Source organism: Salminus brasiliensis, chromosome 2 (assembly GCF_030463535.1).
Source record: "Salminus brasiliensis chromosome 2, fSalBra1.hap2, whole genome shotgun sequence".
Taxonomy (NCBI): Eukaryota; Metazoa; Chordata; class Actinopteri; order Characiformes; family Bryconidae; genus Salminus; species Salminus brasiliensis.
Window position 1 is genome coordinate 147,501 of NC_132879.1, and position 23,042 is coordinate 170,542.

The following is a 23,042-nucleotide window of genomic DNA, read 5'->3' on the forward strand; positions in this document are numbered from 1 at the left end:
GGTGTTTATTATGTTTGTGGTCTGTGTGGTATTTGTGGTCTTTATTGTGTTTGTGGTGTTTATGATTGCACAGTGTTTTTGATGTTTATGGTGTTTGTGGTGATTATTATGTTTGTGGTCTTTATGGTATTTGTGGTCTTTATTATGTTTGTGGTGTTTATTATGTTTGTGGTCTGTATGGTATTTGTGGTCTTTATTATGTTTGTGGTATTTATGGTGTGTGTGGTGTTTATGATGTTTGTGGTGTTTATGGTGTGTGTGGTGTTTATGTTTGTGGTCTTTATTGTGTTTGTGGTGTTTATGGTGTTTGCAGTCTTTATTATGTTTGTGGTGTTTATGGTGTTTGTGATGTTCATAGTATTTGTGGTGTTTATGCTGTTTGTGGTGTTTATGGTGTTTAATATGTTTGTGGTCTTTATGGTGTGTGTGGTGTTTATGATGTTTGTGGTGTTTATGGTGTGTGTGGTGTTTAATATGTTTGTGGTCTTTATGGTGTGTGTGGTGTTTAATATGTTTGTGGTCTTTATGGTGTGTGTGGTGTTTAATATGTTTGTGGTCTTTATGGTGTTTGTGGTCTTTATTATGTTTGTGGTCTTTATGTTTGTGATGTTTATGTTTGGTGTTTATGGTGTTTGTGACGTTCATGGTATTTGTGGTCTTCATAATGTTTGTGGTCTTTTTTATGTTTGTGGTGTTTATTATGTTTGTGGTCTTTATGTGATGTTTATGATGTTTTGTTGTTTATGGTGTTTGTGATGTTCATGGTATTTGTGGTCTTTATGGTGTTTGTGGTGTTTATGTTTGTGGACTATATTGACTTGGATAGTTCATGACTGGAGTGTGCTGAATCAGATGGTGTTGGACTGGACAGTGCTTAGTCGGCTGGTGCTGGACAGGACTTCTCTGAATCAATGAAGCTGGACTGGGCTGTTTTGAATTAAGTGGTTCTGGACAGGACTGTGCTGAATTGGACAGTGCTGGGCTGTGATTCAGTCCAGCAGTGGGGGGCGGGGGAAGCTTCACCTGGTCTGAGTCTCAGCAGGACAGTGATGTGGGTCAGTGGTTCTAGACTGATATGAGTTTAAATGCTAATGACCAAGTATGCTAATGAGTCATTTATGCTAATGAGCTTTTCTTTCATAATTAGCATTCAGGAGAGTCCTTGATAGACACAGGATGATGCTGGAAGCTGATCTGGACCTGTGGACCGCTCTCTCACACACACACTCTCTCTCTCTCTCTCTCTCTCTCTCTCACACACACACACACACACACACACACACACACACACACTCTCTCTCTCTCTCTCTCTCTCTCTCTCTCACACACACACTCTCTCCCTCTCTCTCTCTCACACACTCTCTCTCACTCTCTCTCTCACACACTCTCTCTCTCTCTCTCTCTCTCACACACACACTCTCTCCCTCTCTCTCTCTCACACACTCTCTCTCACTCTCTCTCTCACACACTCTCTCTCTCTCTCTCTCTCTCACACACACACACACACACACACACTCTCTCTCTCTCTCTCTCTCTCTCTCTCTCTCTCTCTCTCTCTCACACACACACAGTCAGTGAGTAGTGCTGATTAATGCAGAGGAAATTTGAGTGTTTTTCAGGTTCAGAGATGTGACTCACAGCTGCCTCAGAACTGCACTGTGCGTGTGTGTGAGTGTGAGTGTGTGTGTGTGAGTGTGTGTGAGTGTGAGTGTGTGTGTGTTTGTTTAAACAGGATGATTGTTTTATCTTGAGTGTGTCGAGTGGGTTTATGCAAATATCTGCTTCACCTTAAAAGCTTAATTTTGTTGTTATTGTTATGTTTTAATGGAAACAAGATTAATAAGCAGATATTATGCTAATAATTAACCAGTGACTCACTTCAATAAAGCAAAACAAACAAATAAAGAAATGAGCAAATAAACAAATGCACAGATCTCAGATCAGTCACTGAGGCTCTAAATGTATCGGTTAGTCTGACATCCATACACACACACACACACACACACACACACACACACTCTCTCTCTCTCTCTCTCTCTCTCTCTCTTTCTCTCTGTTGTACAGTGTGTGAAATGTGATGTGTGTGTGTGTGTGTTGCAGGTTTTGAACGAAAGGAAGACATTTTACCTTTGAAAGAAGACTCCTCTCTCTCTATTTCTAAAAGCAAGGTATTAAACACACACACACACACACACACACACACTTCCTACACACACTCTGTGGTGTTGAGCAGTGTGTTGAGGTCTGGTGTTTGTGATTTACAGTCGGAGACTAAACTCTATAATGGATCAGATAAAGACGTTTCAGCCTCCGGGAACAAACTCACCAAAAAAGAGTCTCTCAAGGTAAGAGCAGTGTGTGTGTGTGTGTGTGTGTGTGTGTGTGTGTGTTTTATGATTGTGACAGGCTGGAGAATTTAGTATTGTAAGGAACGCCATGTTCAACAGTTGTATGTGTGTGTGTGTGTGTGTGTGTGTGTGTGTGTCTGCAGGTACAGAAGAAGAACTACAGGGAGGAGAAGAAACGAGCGACTAAAGAGCTCCTGAGCACCATCACTGACCCATCTGTCATCGTCATGGCCGACTGGCTGAAGGTGTGTGTGTGGTTGAGAGGCGCATCAGCCCTGATCAGAGGGGTAGTTGGACGGGGGGGGGGGGGCGTCCTGCGAGCTCTGAGACAGGGTTACAGGACGATGCGCAGTCCTCCCACTCGCTTACAGTAATGATGACATTTTAGTGTAAAAGGAGAACTCTAAGCCCTGCTGGACAGCGGACCTCCAGGACCAGGGTCAGGACCGCTGCTGTAGCAGACCAGTCAGAGGGCCCTGGGGTGAACCCTGTCTGAGACACTGTGTGTGTGTGTGTGTGTGTGTGTGTGTGTGTAGATCCGCGGGACTCTGAAGAGCTGGACAAAGCTGTGGTGTGTGTTGAAGCCGGGTGTGTTGCTGATCTATAAGACCAATAAGAACGGGCAGTGGGTGGGAACCGTGCTGCTGAGCGCCTGCGAGCTCATCGAGAGACCCTCCAAGAAGGACGGCTTCTGCTTCAAACTGTTCCACCCGCTGGAGCAGTCCATATGGGCCGTGAAGGTCAACACACACACACACACTTCTGAGCTCTATTCAGAAGTGTTAATATTAGTATTATTTATTATTTTATGCAACAAAAATGACGTGTGTGTGTGTGTGTGTGTGTCAGGGCCCCAAAGGAGAAGCTGTTGGCTCCATCACTCAACCGCTGCCAAGCAGTCACCTGATCTTCCGCGCTGCCTCTGAGTCCGATGGTAACCACAACCACCCTCCTTACCCATACACACCCATACACACTCTTACACACCCATACACACTCTTACACACTCTTACACACCCATACACACCCATACACACCCATACACACTCTTACACACTCTTACACACCCATACACACTCTTACACACCCATACACACCCATACACACTCTTACACACTCTTACACACCCATACACACCCATACACACTCTTACACACCCATACACACCCATACACACTCTTACACACCCATACACACCCATACACACTCTTACACACCCATACACACCCTTACACACCCATACACACCCATACACACTCTTACACACCCATACACACCCATACACACTCTTACACACTCTTACACACTCTTACACACTCTTACACACCCATACACACTCTTACACACTCTTACACACCCATACACACCCATACACACCCATACACACTCTTACACACCCATACACACTCTTACACACCCATACACACTCTTACACACCCATACACACCCATACACACTCTTACACACCCATACACACCCATACACACTCTTACACACCCATACACACCCTTACACACCCATACACACCCATACACACTCTTACACACCCATACACACCCATACACACTCTTACACACTCTTACACACTCTTACACACCCATACACACTCTTACACACTCTTACACACCCATACACACCCATACACACCCATACACACTCTTACACACCCATACACACTCTTACACACCCATACACACTCTTACACACCCATACACACCCATACACACTCTTACACACCCATACACACTCTTACACACCCATACACACTCTTACACACCCATACACACCCATACACACTCTTACACACCCATACACACTCTTACACACCCATACACACCCATACACACTCTTACACACCCATACACACTCTTACACACCCATACACACTCTTACACACTCTTACACACCCATACACACCCATACACACCCATACACACTCTTACACACCCATACACACTCTTACACACCCATACACACCCATACACACTCTTACACACCCATACACACTCTTACACACCCATACACACTCTTACACACTCTTACACACCCATACACACCCATACACACCCATACACACTCTTACACACCCATACACACTCTTACACACCCATACACACCCATACACACTCTTACACACCCATACACACTCTTACACACCCATACACACTCTTACACACTCTTACACACCCATACACACCCATACACACCCATACACACTCTTACACACCCATACACACTCTTACACACCCATACACACCCATACACACTCTTACACACCCATACACACTCTTACACACCCATACACACTCTTACACACTCTTACACACCCATACACACCCATACACACCCATACACACTCTTACACACTCTTACACACCCATACATACTCACACACCCTGCTTCTGGTGCTGTTAGAGATGTTAGGGGGTCTGAGAGCCGAGGAAAGCGGTTGGCTGTTGAGGTAATGATGATGAGTCCCCGCCCCCTTCCTTACAGGGCACAGAGCACAGGTACTAAAGCAGGGGACCGGACAGGACGTCCCACTGAGCAGCACAAAACACACAGCTCACTGTTTATCAATTTTGTCTGCTGTGTGTTTGTGTGTGTGTGTGTGTGTGTGTGTGTGTGTGCAGGCCGCTGCTGGATGGATGCTCTGGAGCTGGCTCTGAAGTGTTCCAGTCTGCTGAAGAGGACGATGATCCGGGAGGGAAAAGAGGAAACTGCAGAAACCTCACACACACACATCAACTTCTACAGCCTGCTCAGAGCACACAACATGCAGGGCTTCCAGTGAGCGCACACACACACACACACACACACTCACACAGTCTCTCATTAGGGTGAATATTAATAACTCTAAATGTAGTTATTGTGATATACACTGAGGAGGCGGAGCTACAGTCTCTCATTAGGGTGAATATTAATAGCGCTCTAAATGTAGGTATTGTGATATACACTGAGGAGGCGGAGCTACAGTCTCTCATTAGGGTGAATATTAATAACGCTCTAAATGTAGGTACTGTGATATACACTGAGGAGGAGGAGCTACAGTCTCTCATTAGGGTGAATATTAATAACTCTAAATGTAGGTATTGTGATATACACTGAGGAGGAGGAGCTACAGTCTCTCATTAGGGTGAATATTAATAACACTCTAAATGTAGGTATTGTGATATACACTGAGGAGGAGGAGCTACAGTCTCTCATTAGGGTGAATATTAATAACTCTAAATGTAGGTATTGTGATATACACTGAGGAGGAGGAGCTACAGTCTCTCATTAGGGTGAATATTAATAACGCTCTAAATGTAGGTATTGTGATATACACTGAGGAGGAGGAGCTACAGTCTCTCATTAGGGTGAATATTAATAACGCTCTAAATGTAGGTATTGTAATATACACTGAGGAGGAGGAGCTACAGTCTCTCATTAGGGTGAATATTAATAACGCTCTAAATGTAGGTATTGTGATATACACTGAGGAGGAGGAGCTACAGTCTCTCATTAGGGTGAATATTAATAACTCTAAATGTAGGTATTGTGATATACACTGAGGAGGAGGAGCTACAGTCTCTCATTAGCGTGAATATTAATAACACTCTAAATGTAGGTATTGTGATATACACTGAGGAGGAGGAGCTACAGTCTCTCATTAGGGTGAATATTAATAACGCTCTAAATGTAGGTATTGTGATATACACTGAGGAGGAGGAGCTACAGTCTCTCATTAGCGTGAATATTAATAACGCTCTAAATGTAGGTATTGTGATATACACTGAGTAGGAGGAGCTACAGTCTCTCATTAGGGTGAATATTAATAACGCTCTAAATGTAGGTATTGTGATATACACTGAGGAGGAGGAGCTACAGTCTCTCATTAGGGTGAATATTAATAACGCTCTAAATGTAGGTATTGTGATATACACTGAGGAGGAGGAGCTACAGTCTCTCATTAGCATGAATATTAATAACGCTCTAAATGTAGGTATTGTGATATACACTGAGGAGGAGGAGCTACAGTCTCTCATTAGGGTGAATATTAATAACGCTCTAAATGTAGGTATTGTGATATACACTGAGGAGGAGGAGCTACAGTCTCTCATTAGGGTGAATATTAATAACGCTCTAAATGTAGGTATTGTGATATACACTGAGGAGGAGGAGCTACAGTCTCTCATTAGGGTGAATATTAATAACTCTCTAAATGTAGGTATTGTGATATACACTGAGGAGGAGGAGCTACAGTCTCTCATTAGGGTGAATATTAATAACTAAATGTAGGTATTGTGATATACACTGAGGAGGAGGAGCTACAGTCTCTCATTAGGGTGAATATTAATAACGCTCTAAATGTAGGTATTGTGATATACACTGAGGAGGAGGAGCTACAGTCTCTCATTAGCGTGAATATTAATAACGCTCTAAATGTAGGTATTGTAATATACACTGAGGAGGAGGAGCTACAGTCTCTCATTAGGGTGAATATTAATAACGCTCTAAATGTAGGTATTGTGATATACACTGAGGAGGAGGAGCTACAGTCTCTCATTAGGGTGAATATTAATAACGCTCTAAATGTAGGTATTGTGATATACACTGAGGAGGAGGAGCTACAGTCTCTCATTAGGGTGAATATTAATAACGCTCTAAATGTAGGTATTGTGATATACACTGAGGAGGAGGAGCTACAGTCTCTCATTAGGGTGAATATTAATAACGCTCTAAATGTAGGTATTGTGATATACACTGAGGAGGAGGAGCTACAGTCTCTCATTAGCGTGAATATTAATAACGCTCTAAATGTAGGTATTGTGATATACACTGAGGAGGAGGAGCTACAGTCTCTCATTAGCGTGAATATTAATAACGCTCTAAATGTAGGTATTGTGATATACACTGAGGAGGAGGAGCTACAGTCTCTCATTAGGGTGAATATTAATAACTCTCTAAATGTAGGTATTGTGATATACACTGAGGAGGAGGAGCTACAGTCTCTCATTAGGGTGAATATTAATAACTAAATGTAGGTATTGTGATATACACTGAGGAGGAGGAGCTACAGTCTCTCATTAGGGTGAATATTAATAACGCTCTAAATGTAGGTATTGTGATATACACTGAGGAGGAGGAGCTACAGTCTCTCATTAGGGTGAATATTAATAACGCTCTAAATGTAGGTATTGTGATATACACTGAGGAGGAGGAGCTACAGTCTCTCATTAGGGTGAATATTAATAACGCTCTAAATGTAGGTATTGTAATATACACTGAGGAGGAGGAGCTACAGTCTCTCATTAGGGTGAATATTAATAACGCTCTAAATGTAGGTATTGTGATATACACTGAGGAGGAGGAGCTACAGTCTCTCATTAGGGTGAATATTAATAACTCTAAATGTAGGTATTGTGATATACACTGAGGAGGAGGAGCTACAGTCTCTCATTAGCGTGAATATTAATAACACTCTAAATGTAGGTATTGTGATATACACTGAGGAGGAGGAGCTACAGTCTCTCATTAGGGTGAATATTAATAACGCTCTAAATGTAGGTATTGTGATATACACTGAGGAGGAGGAGCTACAGTCTCTCATTAGCGTGAATATTAATAACGCTCTAAATGTAGGTATTGTGATATACACTGAGTAGGAGGAGCTACAGTCTCTCATTAGGGTGAATATTAATAACGCTCTAAATGTAGGTATTGTGATATACACTGAGGAGGAGGAGCTACAGTCTCTCATTAGGGTGAATATTAATAACGCTCTAAATGTAGGTATTGTGATATACACTGAGGAGGAGGAGCTACAGTCTCTCATTAGCATGAATATTAATAACGCTCTAAATGTAGGTATTGTGATATACACTGAGGAGGAGGAGCTACAGTCTCTCATTAGGGTGAATATTAATAACGCTCTAAATGTAGGTATTGTGATATACACTGAGGAGGAGGAGCTACAGTCTCTCATTAGGGTGAATATTAATAACGCTCTAAATGTAGGTATTGTGATATACACTGAGGAGGAGGAGCTACAGTCTCTCATTAGGGTGAATATTAATAACTCTCTAAATGTAGGTATTGTGATATACACTGAGGAGGAGGAGCTACAGTCTCTCATTAGGGTGAATATTAATAACTAAATGTAGGTATTGTGATATACACTGAGGAGGAGGAGCTACAGTCTCTCATTAGGGTGAATATTAATAACGCTCTAAATGTAGGTATTGTGATATACACTGAGGAGGAGGAGCTACAGTCTCTCATTAGCGTGAATATTAATAACGCTCTAAATGTAGGTATTGTGATATACACTGAGGAGGAGGAGCTACAGTCTCTCATTAGGGTGAATATTAATAACGCTCTAAATGTAGGTATTGTGATATACACTGAGGAGGAGGAGCTACAGTCTCTCATTAGGGTGAATATTAATAACGCTCTAAATGTAGGTATTGTGATATACACTGAGGAGGAGGAGCTACAGTCTCTCATTAGGGTGAATATTAATAACGCTCTAAATGTAGGTATTGTGATATACACTGAGGAGGAGGAGCTACAGTCTCTCATTAGGGTGAATATTAATAACGCTCTAAATGTAGGTATTGTGATATACACTGAGGAGGAGGAGCTACAGTCTCTCATTAGCGTGAATATTAATAACGCTCTAAATGTAGGTATTGTGATATACACTGAGGAGGAGGAGCTACAGTCTCTCATTAGCGTGAATATTAATAACGCTCTAAATGTAGGTATTGTGATATACACTGAGGAGGAGGAGCTACAGTCTCTCATTAGGGTGAATATTAATAACTCTCTAAATGTAGGTATTGTGATATACACTGAGGAGGAGGAGCTACAGTCTCTCATTAGGGTGAATATTAATAACTAAATGTAGGTATTGTGATATACACTGAGGAGGAGGAGCTACAGTCTCTCATTAGGGTGAATATTAATAACGCTCTAAATGTAGGTATTGTGATATACACTGAGGAGGAGGAGCTACAGTCTCTCATTAGCGTGAATATTAATAACGCTCTAAATGTAGGTATTGTAATATACACTGAGGAGGAGGAGCTACAGTCTCTCATTAGGGTGAATATTAATAACGCTCTAAATGTAGGTATTGTGATATACACTGAGGAGGAGGAGCTACAGTCTCTCATTAGGGTGAATATTAATAACGCTCTAAATGTAGGTATTGTGATATACACTGAGGAGGAGGAGCTACAGTCCCTCATTAGGGTGAATATTAATAACTCTAAATGTAGGTATTGTGATATACACTGAGGAGGAGGAGCTACAGTCTCTCATTAGGGTGAATATTAATAACGCTCTAAATGTAGGTATTGTGATATACACTGAGGAGGAGGAGCTACAGTCTCTCATTAGGGTGAATATTAATAACACTCTAAATGTAGGTATTGTGATATACACTGAGGAGGCGGAGCTACAGTCTCTCATTAGGGTGAATATTAATAACGCTCTAAATGTAGGTATTGTGATATACACTGAGGAGGAGGAGCTACAGTCTCTCATTAGGGTGAATATTAATAACGCTCTAAATGTAGGTATTGTGATATACACTGAGGAGGCGGAGCTACAGTCTCTCATTAGGGTGAATATTAATAACGCTCTAAATGTAGGTATTGTGATATACACTGAGGAGGCGGAGCTACAGTCTCTCATTAGGGTGAATAATAATTAATAACGCTCTAAATGTAGGTATTGTGATATACACTGAGGAGGCGGAGCTACAGTCTCTCATTAGGGTGAATAATAATTAATAACGCTCTAAATGTAGGTATTGTGATATACACTGAGGTGTGTGTGTGTGTGTGTGTGTGTTCTCTCAGGTTCAGTGATGGTGAGCAGTTTAAGGATGTGGATCTGTACTCTGATAAATCGGACCGTGAGAATGAGCAGGAGGAGAATGAATGGGAGAAGAGTGAGGAGAGCGACAGCGACACGAGTGAACGGCAAGACGACTCGTACGCCGACCTGGAACCCGGCGAGAACCTGAGAGAGACAATCTACCTTCAGCAGAGCCACGAGGAGCTGGGAGAGGTCTGACACTTTATTAGCTTGTGCTTCCACTCACTGGCCACTTTATTAGAAACACCTACCTTGTGCTTCCACTCACTGGCCACTTTATTAGAAACACCTACCTTGTGCTTCCACTCACTGGCCACTTTATTAGAAACACCTACCTTGTGCTTCCACTCACTGGCCACTTTATTAGAAACCCCTACCTTGTGCTTCCTCTCGGTCAGGCAGGTGAAGCGTCTCAGACTGAAACGGTGTCGGAGGAGAATAAATCTCTGATCTGGACGTTGCTGAAGCAGGTCCGGCCGGGCATGGATCTCTCTAAAGTTGTTCTGCCCACCTTCATCCTGGAGCCGCGGTCCTTCCTGGACAAACTCTCTGATTACTATTACCACGCTGACTTCCTGTCTGAGTGAGTAACACACACACAACCAGAGTCTCCAAAAGTTTATGGACAATAATAAATGCTTCTAATGAATGCATTCAGCTATTTTATGTTGCACTCATTGCTGACACAGATGTGCAAATGTACACACACAGCTTGTCTAGTCCCTGTAGAGAGGTACTGCCAATAGAATAGGACTCTCTGGAGCAGATCATCATGAACCTATTGTCTCCATGCTGCCTAATGCCAGGCGTGGGCTAGAGGGGTGTATATAAAGCCCCCCAGCATTGAGGAGCTGTGGAGCAGTGGAGGAACTGTGTTCTCTGGAATGATGGTGGTGGAGCTCCATCCAGTACTTTTGGGATGAGTTGGAGATGATGAGGTGGGGTGATGATTATCATCCAACATCCTGACCTCATTAACACTCTTGTGGCTGAATACAGTCAAATCCTCACAGCAATGCTCCTCTAAAATCTAGTAGAAATTCTTTTTCTCTGGACAGTAGAGACAAACAAAAAACAGGATCAGCTCTTTTAACCCTTGACTTCAATAGAAACAATGAATGAACAGGTGTCCCAATACTTCTGTCTGTATAGTGTATTGCATATACACATTGCATATATACTATCCTTGTAGTGCCGTGTATAGTCACTAAATCAGTATGATACTAATAATAATTCAGAATATTGATATAGGTTTGGTTCTGTATGTAAATGTGTGTGTTTTGTGTTTGTGTGTGTGTGATGTGTTTAGAGCTGCAGTGGAGGAGAACGCATACAACCGCATGAAGAAGGTGGTGAAGTGGTACGTCTCCGGGTTCTACAAGAAACCAAAGGTACTAAACCTCTGCACCTTCCCGCTTCAATCCTGCAGAATAAACACACTCCTCTGACCTGTGTGTTTGTGTGTGTGTGTGTGTGTGTGTGTGACACAGGGTCTAAAGAAGCCGTACAACCCCATCATTGGAGAAACGTTCCGCTGCATGTGGCTCCACCCCAAAACCAGCAGCAAAACGTTCTACATAGCAGAGCAGGTACACAGAACCTAAACACACAGACCCTAAACACACAGAACCTAAACACACAGAGACCCTAAACACACAGAGACCCTAAATACACAGAACCTAAACATACAGACCCTAAACACACAGAACCTAAACACACAAGAGACCCTAAACACACAGAACCTAAACACACAGAACCTAAACACACAGAGACCCTAAACACACAGAACCTAAACACACAGAGACCCTAAACACACAGAGACCCTAAATACACAGAACCTAAACATACAGACCCTAAACACACAGAACCTAAACACACAGAACCTAAACACACAAGAGACCCTAAACACACAGACCCTAAACACACAGAACCTAAACACACAAGAGACCCTAAACACACAGAACCTAAACACACAGAACCTAAACACACAAGAGACCCTAAACACACAGACCCTAAACACACAGAACCTAAACACACAGAACCTAAACACACAAGAGACCCTAAACACACAGAACCTAAACACACAGAACCTAAACACACAAGAGACCCTAAACACACAGAACCTAAACACACAAGAGACCCTAAACACACAGAACCTAAACACACAGAACCTAAACACACAAGAGACCCTAAACACACAAGAGACCCTAAACACACAAGAGACCCTAAACACACAGAACCTAAACACACAAGAGACCCTAAACACAAGAGACCCTAAACACACAGAACCTAAACACACAAGAGAACCTAAACACACAGAACCTAAACACACAAGAGACCCTAAACACACAGAACCTAAACACACAAGAGACCCTAAACACACAAGAGACCCTAAACACACAGAACCTAAACACACAGAACCTAAACACACAAGAGACCCTAAACACACAGAACCTAAACACACAAGAGACCCTAAACACACAGAACCTAAACACACAAGAGACCCAGTTAAACAGACCTAAACACAATTAAACAGAAATAAACACAGTTAACCAGACCTAAACACAGTTAAAAAGAAATAAACACAGTTAAGCACAGTTAACCAGAGCTAAACACAGTTAAACAGACCTAAACACAGTTAAACAGAAATAAACACAGTTAAGCAAAGTTAACCAGAGCTAAACACAGTTAAACAGACCTAAACACAGTTAAACAGAAATAAACACAGTTAACCAGACCTAAACACAGTTAAAAAGAAATAAACACAGTTAACCAGAGCTAAACACAGTTAAACAGACCTAAACACAGTTAAACAGAAATAAACACAGTTAAGCAAAGTTAACCAGAGCTAAACACAGTAAAACAGAAATAAACACAGTTAACTAGACCTAAACACAGTTAAACAGAAATAAACAGTTAACCAGACCTAAACACAGTTAAACAGAAATAAACACAGTTAAGCACAGTTAACCAGAGCTAAACACAGTTAAACAGAACTAAACACAGTTAACCAGAGCTACACACAGTTAAGCACAGTTAACCAGAGCTACACACAGTTAAGTACAGTTAACCAGAGCTAAACACAGTTAAGCACAGTTAAACACAGTTAACCAGAGCTACACACAGTTAAGCACAGTTAACCAGAGCTAAACACAGTTAAACAGAAATAAACACAGTTAAGCACAGTTAACCAGAGCTAAACACAGTTAAACAGAACTAAACACAGTTAACCAGAGCTACACACAGTTAAGCACAGTTAACCAGAGCTACACACAGTTAAGTACAGTTAACCAGAGCTAAACACAGTTAAGCACAGTTAAACACAGTTAACCAGAGCTAAACACAGTTAACCAGAGCTAAACACAGTTAAACAGAACTAAACACAGTTAAACAGAACTAAACACAGTTAACCAGAGCTACACACAGTTAAGCACAGTTAACCAGAGCTACACACAGTTAAGTACAGTTAACCAGAGCTAAACACAGTTAAGCACAGTTCAACACAGTTAACCAGACCTAAACACAGTTAAACAGAAATAAACACAGTTAAGCACGGTTAACCAGAGCTAAACACAGTTAAACAGAACTAAACACAGTTAAACAGAACTAAACACAGTTAAGCACAGTTAACCAGAGCTAAACACAGTTAAACAGAACTAAACACAGTTAAGCATAGTTAACCAGAGCTACACACAGTTAAGCACAGTTAAACACAGTTAAGTACAGTTAAACACAGTTAACCAGAGCTACACACAGTTAAGCACAGTTAACCAGAGCTAAACACAGTTAAACAGAGCTAAACACAGTTAAACAGAAATAAACACAGTTAGACAGAGCTAAACACAGTTAAACAGAACTAAACACAGTTAAGCACAGTTAACCAGAGCTAAACACAGTTAAACAGAGCTAAACACAGTTAAACAGAAATAAACACAGTTAAACAGAGCTAAACACAGTTAAACAGAAATAAACACAGTTAAGCACAGTTAACCAGAGCTAAACACAGTTAACCAGAGCTAAACACAGTTAAACAGAAATAAACACAGTTAAACAGAAATAAACAGTTAAACAGAGCTAAACACAGTTAAACAGAAATAAACACAGTTAAACAGAAATAAACAGTTAAACAGAAATAAACACAGTTAAACAGAAATAAACACAGTTAAACAGAAATAAACAGTTAAACAGAAATAAACACAGTTAAACAGAAATAAACACAGTTAAGCACAGTTAACCAGAGCTAAACACAGTTAAACAGAATTAAACACAGTTAAACAGAAATAAACACAGTTAAACAGAAATAAACAGTTAAACAGAAATAAACACAGTTAAGCACAGTTAACCAGAGCTAAACACAGTTAAACAGAATTAAACACAGTTAAACAGAAATAAACACAGTTAAACAGAAATAAACAGTTAAACAGAAATAAACACAGTTAAACAGAAATAAACAGTTAACCAGAGCTACACACAGTTAAACAGAGCTAAACACAGTTAACCAGAGCTAAACACAGTTAAACAGAAATAAACAGTTAACCAGAGCTACACACAGTTAACCAGAGCTACACACAGTTAAACAGAGCTAAACACAGTTAAACAGAAATAAACAGTTAACCAGAGCTACACACAGTTAAACAGAGCTAAACACAGTTAACCAGAGCTAAACACAGTTAACCAGAGCTACACACAGTTAAACAGAGCTAAACACAGTTAAACAGAGCTACACACAGTTAACCAGAGCTACACACAGTTAACCAGAGCTACACACAGTTAACCAGAGCTAAACACAGTTAACCAGAGCTACACACAGTTAAACAGAGCTAAACACAGTTAACCAGAGCTAAACACAGTTAAACAGAGCTACACACAGTTAAACAGAGCTAAACACAGTTAAACAGAGCTACACACAGTTAAACAGAGCTAAACACAGTTAACCAGAGCTAAACACAGTTAACCAGAGCTACACACAGTTAAACAGAGCTAAACACAGTTAACCAGAGCTAAACACAGTTAAACAGAGCTAAACACAGTTAACCAGAGCTACACACAGTTAACCAGAGCTACACACAGTTAACCAGAGCTAAACACAGTTAACCAGAGCTACACACAGTTAACCAGAGCTACACACAGTTAACCAGAGCTACACACAGTTAACCAGAGCTACACACAGTTAACCAGAGCTACACACAGTTAACCAGAGCTAAACACAGTTAACCAGAGCTAAACACAGTTAAACAGAGCTAAACACAGTTAAGCACAGTTAAACATGGTTCTATGATTTAAGATTTTATTATTATGTATTTAACATTCTTTGGGCTACAGGTTTCCCATCATCCCCCCGTCTCCGCCTTCTATGTCAGTAACAGAAAAGATGGATTCTGTCTGAGCGGCAGCATTTTGGCCAAGTCAAAGTTCTATGGTACGAAACACACACACACACACACACACACACACATACGAACATACACTCACACACTCTCTCACACAAACATACACACACACACACATACGAACATACACTCACACACTCACTCACACAAACATACACACACACACACATAAGAACATACACTCACACACTCTCTCACACAAACATACACACACACACACATAAGAACATACACTCACACACTAACTCACACAAACACACACACACACATAAGAACATACACTCACACACTAACTCACACAAACATACACACACACACACACACATAAGAACATACACTCACACACTAACTCACACAAACATACACACACACATAAGAACATACACTCACACACTAACTCACACAAACATACACACACACACACACACATAAGAACATACACTCACACACTAACTCACAAACATACACACACACATAAGAACATACACTCACACACTAACTCACACAAACATACACACACACATAAGAACATACACTCACACACTAACTCACACAAACATACACACACACACACATAAGAACATACACTCACACACTAACTCACACACACACACACATAAGAACATACACTCACACACTAACTCACACAAACACACACACACACACATAAGAACATACACTCACACACTAACTCACACAAACACACACACACACATAAGAACATACACTCACACACTAACTCACACACACACACACACACACATAAGAACATACACTCACACACTAACTCACACACACACACATAAGAACATACACTCACACACTAACTCACACACACACACACACATAAGAACATACACTCACACACTAACTCACACAAACATACACACACACACACACACACACACACATAAGAACATACACTCACACACTAACTCACACACACACACATAAGAACATACACTCACACACTAACTCACACACACACACATAAGAACATACACTCACACACAAACACACACACACACACATAAGAACATACACTCACACACTAACTCACACACATAAGAACATACACTCACACACTAACTCACACAAACATACACACACACACACATAAGAACATACACTCACACAATAACTCACACAAACATACACACACACACACACACACACACACACATAAGAACATACACTCACACACTAACTCACACACACACACATAAGAACATACACTCACACACTAACTCACACACACACACACACACATAAGAACATACACTCACACACTAACTCACACAAACATACACACACACACACACATAAGAACATACACTCACACACTAACTCACACAAACATACACACACACACACACACACACACACATAAGAACATACACTCACACACTAACTCACACACACACACATAAGAACATACACACACACTAACTCACACACACACACACACACATAAGAACATACACTCACACACTAACTCACACACACACACATAAGAACATACACTCACACACTAACTCACACACACACACATAAGAACATACACTCACACACTAACTCACACACACACACACATAAGAACATACACTCACACACTAACTCACACAAACATACACACACACACACATAAGAACATACACTCACACACTAACTCACACAAACATACACACACACATAAGAACATACACTCACACACTAACTCACACAAACATACACACACACACACATAAGAACATACACTCACACACTAACTCACACAAACATACACACACACACACATAAGAACATACACTCACACACTAACTCACACACACACACATAAGAACATACACTCACACACTAACTCACACTAACTCACACACACACACATAAGAACATACACTCACACACTCACATTGGCTCTGATGATCTTGTCTGTCCTGTAGGAAACTCTCTGTCTGCGATTCTGGACGGTGAAGCCAGACTGACCTTCCTGAACAGAGGAGAGGATTACATCATGAACATGCCGTATGCCCACTGCAAGGGTCAGCAATCACACACACACACACACACACACACACACTTACAGCATGTATCTGCTGGTGTTACACAGGCACACCTCTCATTTGAGCTGCTGACCTCTGAAGCAGGAGAATCACCACCACCACCTCGTCAACTCTAACGTTTCATATTAAACACACAGGCAGCAGCGTTAGTACCGAGCTAGTACAGCACCAATACAGTGTTTGCACAGCGTTACTACAGCGTTAGTACAGCGTTACTACAGTGTTAGTACAGCGTTACTACAGTGTTAGTACAGCGTTACTACAGCGTTACTACAGCGTTACTACAGTTCTAGTACAGTGTTACTACAGTGTTACTACAGCGTTCGTACCGTTCTAGTACAGTGTTACTACAGCATTCGTACAGCGGTAGTACAGTGTTACTACAGCATTCGTACAGCATTAGTACAGCGTTACTACAGTGTTACTACAGCATTACTACAGTGTTACTATAGCGTTAGTACAGCGTTACTACAGTGTTACTACAGCATTCGTACAGCGTTAGTACAGCATTAGTACAGTGTTACTACAGCGTTACTACAGTTCTAGTACAGTGTTACTACAGTGTTACTACAGCGTTCGTACCGTTCTAGTACAGTGTTACTACAGCATTCGTACAGCGTTAGTACAGCGTTACTACAGTGTTACTACAGCATTACTACAGTGTTACTACAGCGTTAGTACAGCGTTACTACAGTGTTACTACAGCATTCGTACAGCGTTAGTACAGCATTAGTACAGTGTTACTACAGCGTTACTACAGTTCTAGTACAGTGTTACTACAGTGTTACTACAGCGTTCGTACCGTTCTAGTACAGTGTTACTACAGCATTCGTACAGCGGTAGTACAGTGTTACTACAGCATTCGTACAGCGGTAGTACAGAGGTACTACAGCATTCGTACAGCGTTACTACAGCGTTTGTACAGCGTTACTACAGTGTTACTACAGCGTTCGTACAGCGTTACTACAGTGTTACTACAGCGTTCGTACAGTTCTAGTACAGTGTTACTACAGTGTTACTACAGTGTTACTACAACGTTACTACAGTGTTAATACAGCGTTCGTACAGTTCTAGTACAGCGTTACTACAGTGTTACTACAGCATTAGTACAGCATTATAAACCGCAGTTTTGGCTGTCTACCTGTCTGTCTCTCAGCCAGCTCAAACAGCCCACCCCAAACTGACCTCATATACAATCAAACAGTCTGGAGGACACGCCCCCAAACACCCCAATTACTTACATAGTAATAATAATTGTTTTTTTCTACTGTTCTGCTGTGTGTGTGTGCGCGTGTGTGTGTGTGTGTGTGTGTGTGTGTGTGTGTGTGTGCAGGTATTCTGTACGGGACGATGACTCTGGAGCTGGCAGGCCAGGTGTCCATCACCTGTGAGAAAACAGGATACAGCGCCCAGCTGGAGTTTAAACTGAAGGTGTGTGGAAATGTTAGGCTGGCTGATGATGGGGGGGGGGCTCTGTTGGACCCCCAGTCACTGACGGATGGGGTCTGCCATCCCCGGATGACATAATCTTTACTCCTTTACTCTGAAACACGGTGTACATAAAACACACACCCTGTTCTGTCTGAACAACTCTACTGCAGGACTCTCTCTCTCTATCTCTCTCTCTCTCTCTAACTCTCTCTCTCTCTCTGTTTCTCTCTCAGCCGTTTCTGGGCAGCAGTGACAGTGTTAATCAGATCAGTGGGAAGATTAAACTGGGGAAAGAAGTGCTGGCTACGCTGGAGGGACACTGGGTAAGTGTGTGTGTGTGTGTGTGTGTGTGTGTGTGTGTGTGTGTGTGTGTGTCAGTAAGATCTGTCCGTAACTGATGTCAGACAGAGTCCAGAAATAGAGCGCAGTTGTTCTGAAGAGTTCTTCATAATACAGAGTTCAGTACTTTACATCCAGAGCTGAGGATATATATATATATACACATACTGCACATTATAGTACATACTGGATATACTACACAATATAATACATACTGGATATACTACACATTCTAATACATACTGGATATACTACACAATATAATACATACTGGATATACTACACATTCTAATACATACTGGATATACTACACATTCTAATACATACTGGATGTACTACACAATATAATAAATACAGGATGTACTACACAATATTATACATACTGGATGTACTACACATTCTGATACATACTGGATATACTACACAATTTAATACATACTGGATATACTACACAATATAATACATACTGGATATACTACACAATATAATACATACTGGATATACTACACATTCTAATACATACTGGATATACTACACAATATAATACATACTGGATGTACTACACAATATAATACATACTGGATATACTACACATTCTAATACATACTGGATATACTACACAATATAATACATACTGGATGTACTACACAATATAATACATACTGGATATACTACACATTCTAATACATACTGGACGTATTACACAATATAATACATACTGGATGTACTACACAATATTATACATACTGGATGTACTACACAATATAATACATACTGGATATACTACACATTCTAATACATACTGGATGTACTACACATTCTGATACATACTGGATGTACTACACAATATAATACATACTGGATATACTACACAATATAATACATACTGGATATACTACACAATATAATACATACTGGATATACTACACAATTTAATACATACTGGATATACTACACAATATAATACATACTGGATGTACTACACATTCTAATACATACTGGATATACTACACAATATTATACATACTGGATGTACTACACAATTTAATACATACTGGATATACTACACATTCTGATACATACTGGATGTACTACACATTCTGATACATACTGGATGTACTACACAATATAATACATATTGGATATACTACACAATATAATACATACTGGATATACTACACATTCTGATACATACTGGATGTACTACACAATATAATACATATTGGATATACTACACAATATAATACATACTGGATATACTACACAATACATACTGGATATACTACACATTCTGATACATACTGGATGTACTACACAATATAATACATACTGGATGTACTACACAATATAATACATACTGGATGTACTACACAATATTATACATACTGGATGTACTACACAATATAATACATATTGGATATACTACACAATATAATACATACTGGATATACTACACATTCTGATACATACTGGATGTACTACACAATATAATACATATTGGATATACTACACAATATAATACATACTGGATATACTACACAATACATACTGGATATACTACACATTCTGATACATACTGGATGTACTACACAATATAATACATACTGGATGTACTACACAATATAATACATACTGGATATACTACACATTCTGATACATATTGGATATACTACACAATATAATACATACTGGATGTACTACACAATATAATACATACTGGATGTACTACACAATATAATACATACTGGATATACTACACATTCTGATACATACTGGATATACTACACAATATAATACATACTGGATGTACTACACAATATAATACATACTGGATGTACTACACATTCTGATACATACTGGATGTACTACACATTCTGATACATACTGGATATACTACACAATATAATACATACTGGATGTACTACACAATATAATACATACTGGATGTACTACACAATATAATACATACTGGATATGCTACACATTGTTATACGGAGAACATGTGGTACGCGCTATAAGGGTAAATACAGTAATTTCACAAGCGCAGCGCCACCTGGACACCTTTAAGCTGTGAGCCGTTGGATTTGCATGGTATTGTGGGATTTTGTAGTGTAGTGGTTTAGGAGTGTTGCTATGGTAACTTTGTATGTGTGTGTGGAAACACACTGACCATGCTAACGTTTACACTTTACTGCTTAATTAACACATTACAGACTGTATTAGCTGCCTTAGTGGGGCGCTATATGGTACCAGATGGAACGCACTGTAACTTGTACGACTGTCTGTTCAGATGAAATAGAAAATCGTACAACAGTGTGTGTGTGTGTGTGTGTGTGTGTGTGTTTACTTCACAGGACTGTGAGATCTTTATAAACGATAAGAAAACTGGTGAAATTGAGACCTTTTGGGACCCAACGCCGGAACTGCGTCAGAGCCGCCTCATCCGCTGCACCGTCCCACCTGAGGAGCAGGGCGAGTTTGAGTCTGAGAGGTACTCTCTCTCTCTCTCTCTCTCTCTCACACATACACACACAGACAGGTTCAATCAAACAGCTCCACACTTCTGTCCATATTAACCCAACTGATGATGAGCAGAGTTGTTTGACCAGCTGTGTTTCTGGACCAGGCTCTGGGCTTCAACAAGATGGTTGAGTTTTGTGATCAGAACTGAGCTAATATTAACTGTGGCTGTAGTAATCAGTCGCCATAACGACCAGTACCCCAGCATCTTAGTACTCCAGCATCTCAGTATTCCAGCATCTTAGTACTCCAGCTTCTCAGTACCCCAGCTTCTCAGTACCCCAGCTTCTCAGTACCCCAGCTTCTCAGTACCCCAGCTTCTCAGTACCCCAGCTTCTCAGTACCCCAGCTTCTTACTACTCCAGCATCTCAGTATTCCAGCATCTTAGTACTCCAGCTTCTCAGTACCCCAGCTTCTCAGTACCCCAGCATCTCAGTACCCCAGCTTCTCAGTACCCCAGCATCTCAGTACCCCAGCTTCTCAGTACCCCAGCTTCTCAGTACTCCAGCTTCTCAGTACCCCAGCTTCTCAGTACCCCAGCATCTCAGTATTCCAGCATCTTAGTACTCCAGCTTCTCAGTACCCCAGCTTCTCAGTACCCCAGCATCTCAGTACCCCAGCTTCTCAGTACTCCAGCTTCTCAGTACCCCAGCTTCTCAGTACCCCAGCATCTCAGTATTCCAGCATCTTAGTACTCCAGCTTCTCAGTACCCCAGCTTCTCAGTACCCCAGCATCTCAGTACTCCAGCATCTCAGTACCCCAGCTTCTCAGTACCCCAGCATCTCAGTACTCCAGCATCTCAGTACCCCAGCTTCTCAGTACTCCAGCATCTCAGTACTCCAGCATCTTAGTACCCCAGCTTCGCAGTACCCCAGCATCTTAGTACCCCAGCATCTCAGTACCCCAGCATCTCAGTACTCCAGCATCTCAGTACCCCAGCTTCTTAGTACTCCAGCATTTCGGTAAACCAGCATCTCAGTACCCCAGCTTCTCAGTACTCCAGCATCTCAGTACTCCAGCATCTCAGTACCCCAGCTTCTCAGTACTCCAGCATCTCAGTACTCCAGCATCTCAGTACCC

At 41.0% G+C, this 23,042-nt stretch overlaps 1 protein-coding gene across 5 annotated transcripts in view; it reads left to right on the plus strand.

Moving 5' to 3' along the window:
• The window catches only part of osbpl8 (oxysterol binding protein-like 8), a 75,324-nt gene that overhangs the window by 32,953 nt on the left and 19,329 nt on the right, over positions 1-23,042 (plus strand). For all 5 annotated transcript variants that reach the window (XM_072674070.1, XM_072674071.1, XM_072674074.1 and 2 more), the window contains 15 exons: positions 2,101-2,168; positions 2,265-2,345; positions 2,492-2,593; positions 2,885-3,088; positions 3,198-3,282; positions 4,982-5,138; positions 10,199-10,409; positions 10,616-10,800; positions 11,527-11,608; positions 11,708-11,806; positions 15,540-15,636; positions 17,551-17,649; positions 19,004-19,101; positions 19,335-19,424; positions 21,795-21,931. In XM_072674070.1, coding sequence (XP_072530171.1) covers positions 2,101-2,168; positions 2,265-2,345; positions 2,492-2,593; positions 2,885-3,088; positions 3,198-3,282; positions 4,982-5,138; positions 10,199-10,409; positions 10,616-10,800; positions 11,527-11,608; positions 11,708-11,806; positions 15,540-15,636; positions 17,551-17,649; positions 19,004-19,101; positions 19,335-19,424; positions 21,795-21,931 — 1,795 coding nt within the window. The remainder of the gene's footprint in view (positions 1-2,100; positions 2,169-2,264; positions 2,346-2,491; positions 2,594-2,884; positions 3,089-3,197; positions 3,283-4,981; positions 5,139-10,198; positions 10,410-10,615; positions 10,801-11,526; positions 11,609-11,707; positions 11,807-15,539; positions 15,637-17,550; positions 17,650-19,003; positions 19,102-19,334; positions 19,425-21,794; positions 21,932-23,042) is intronic.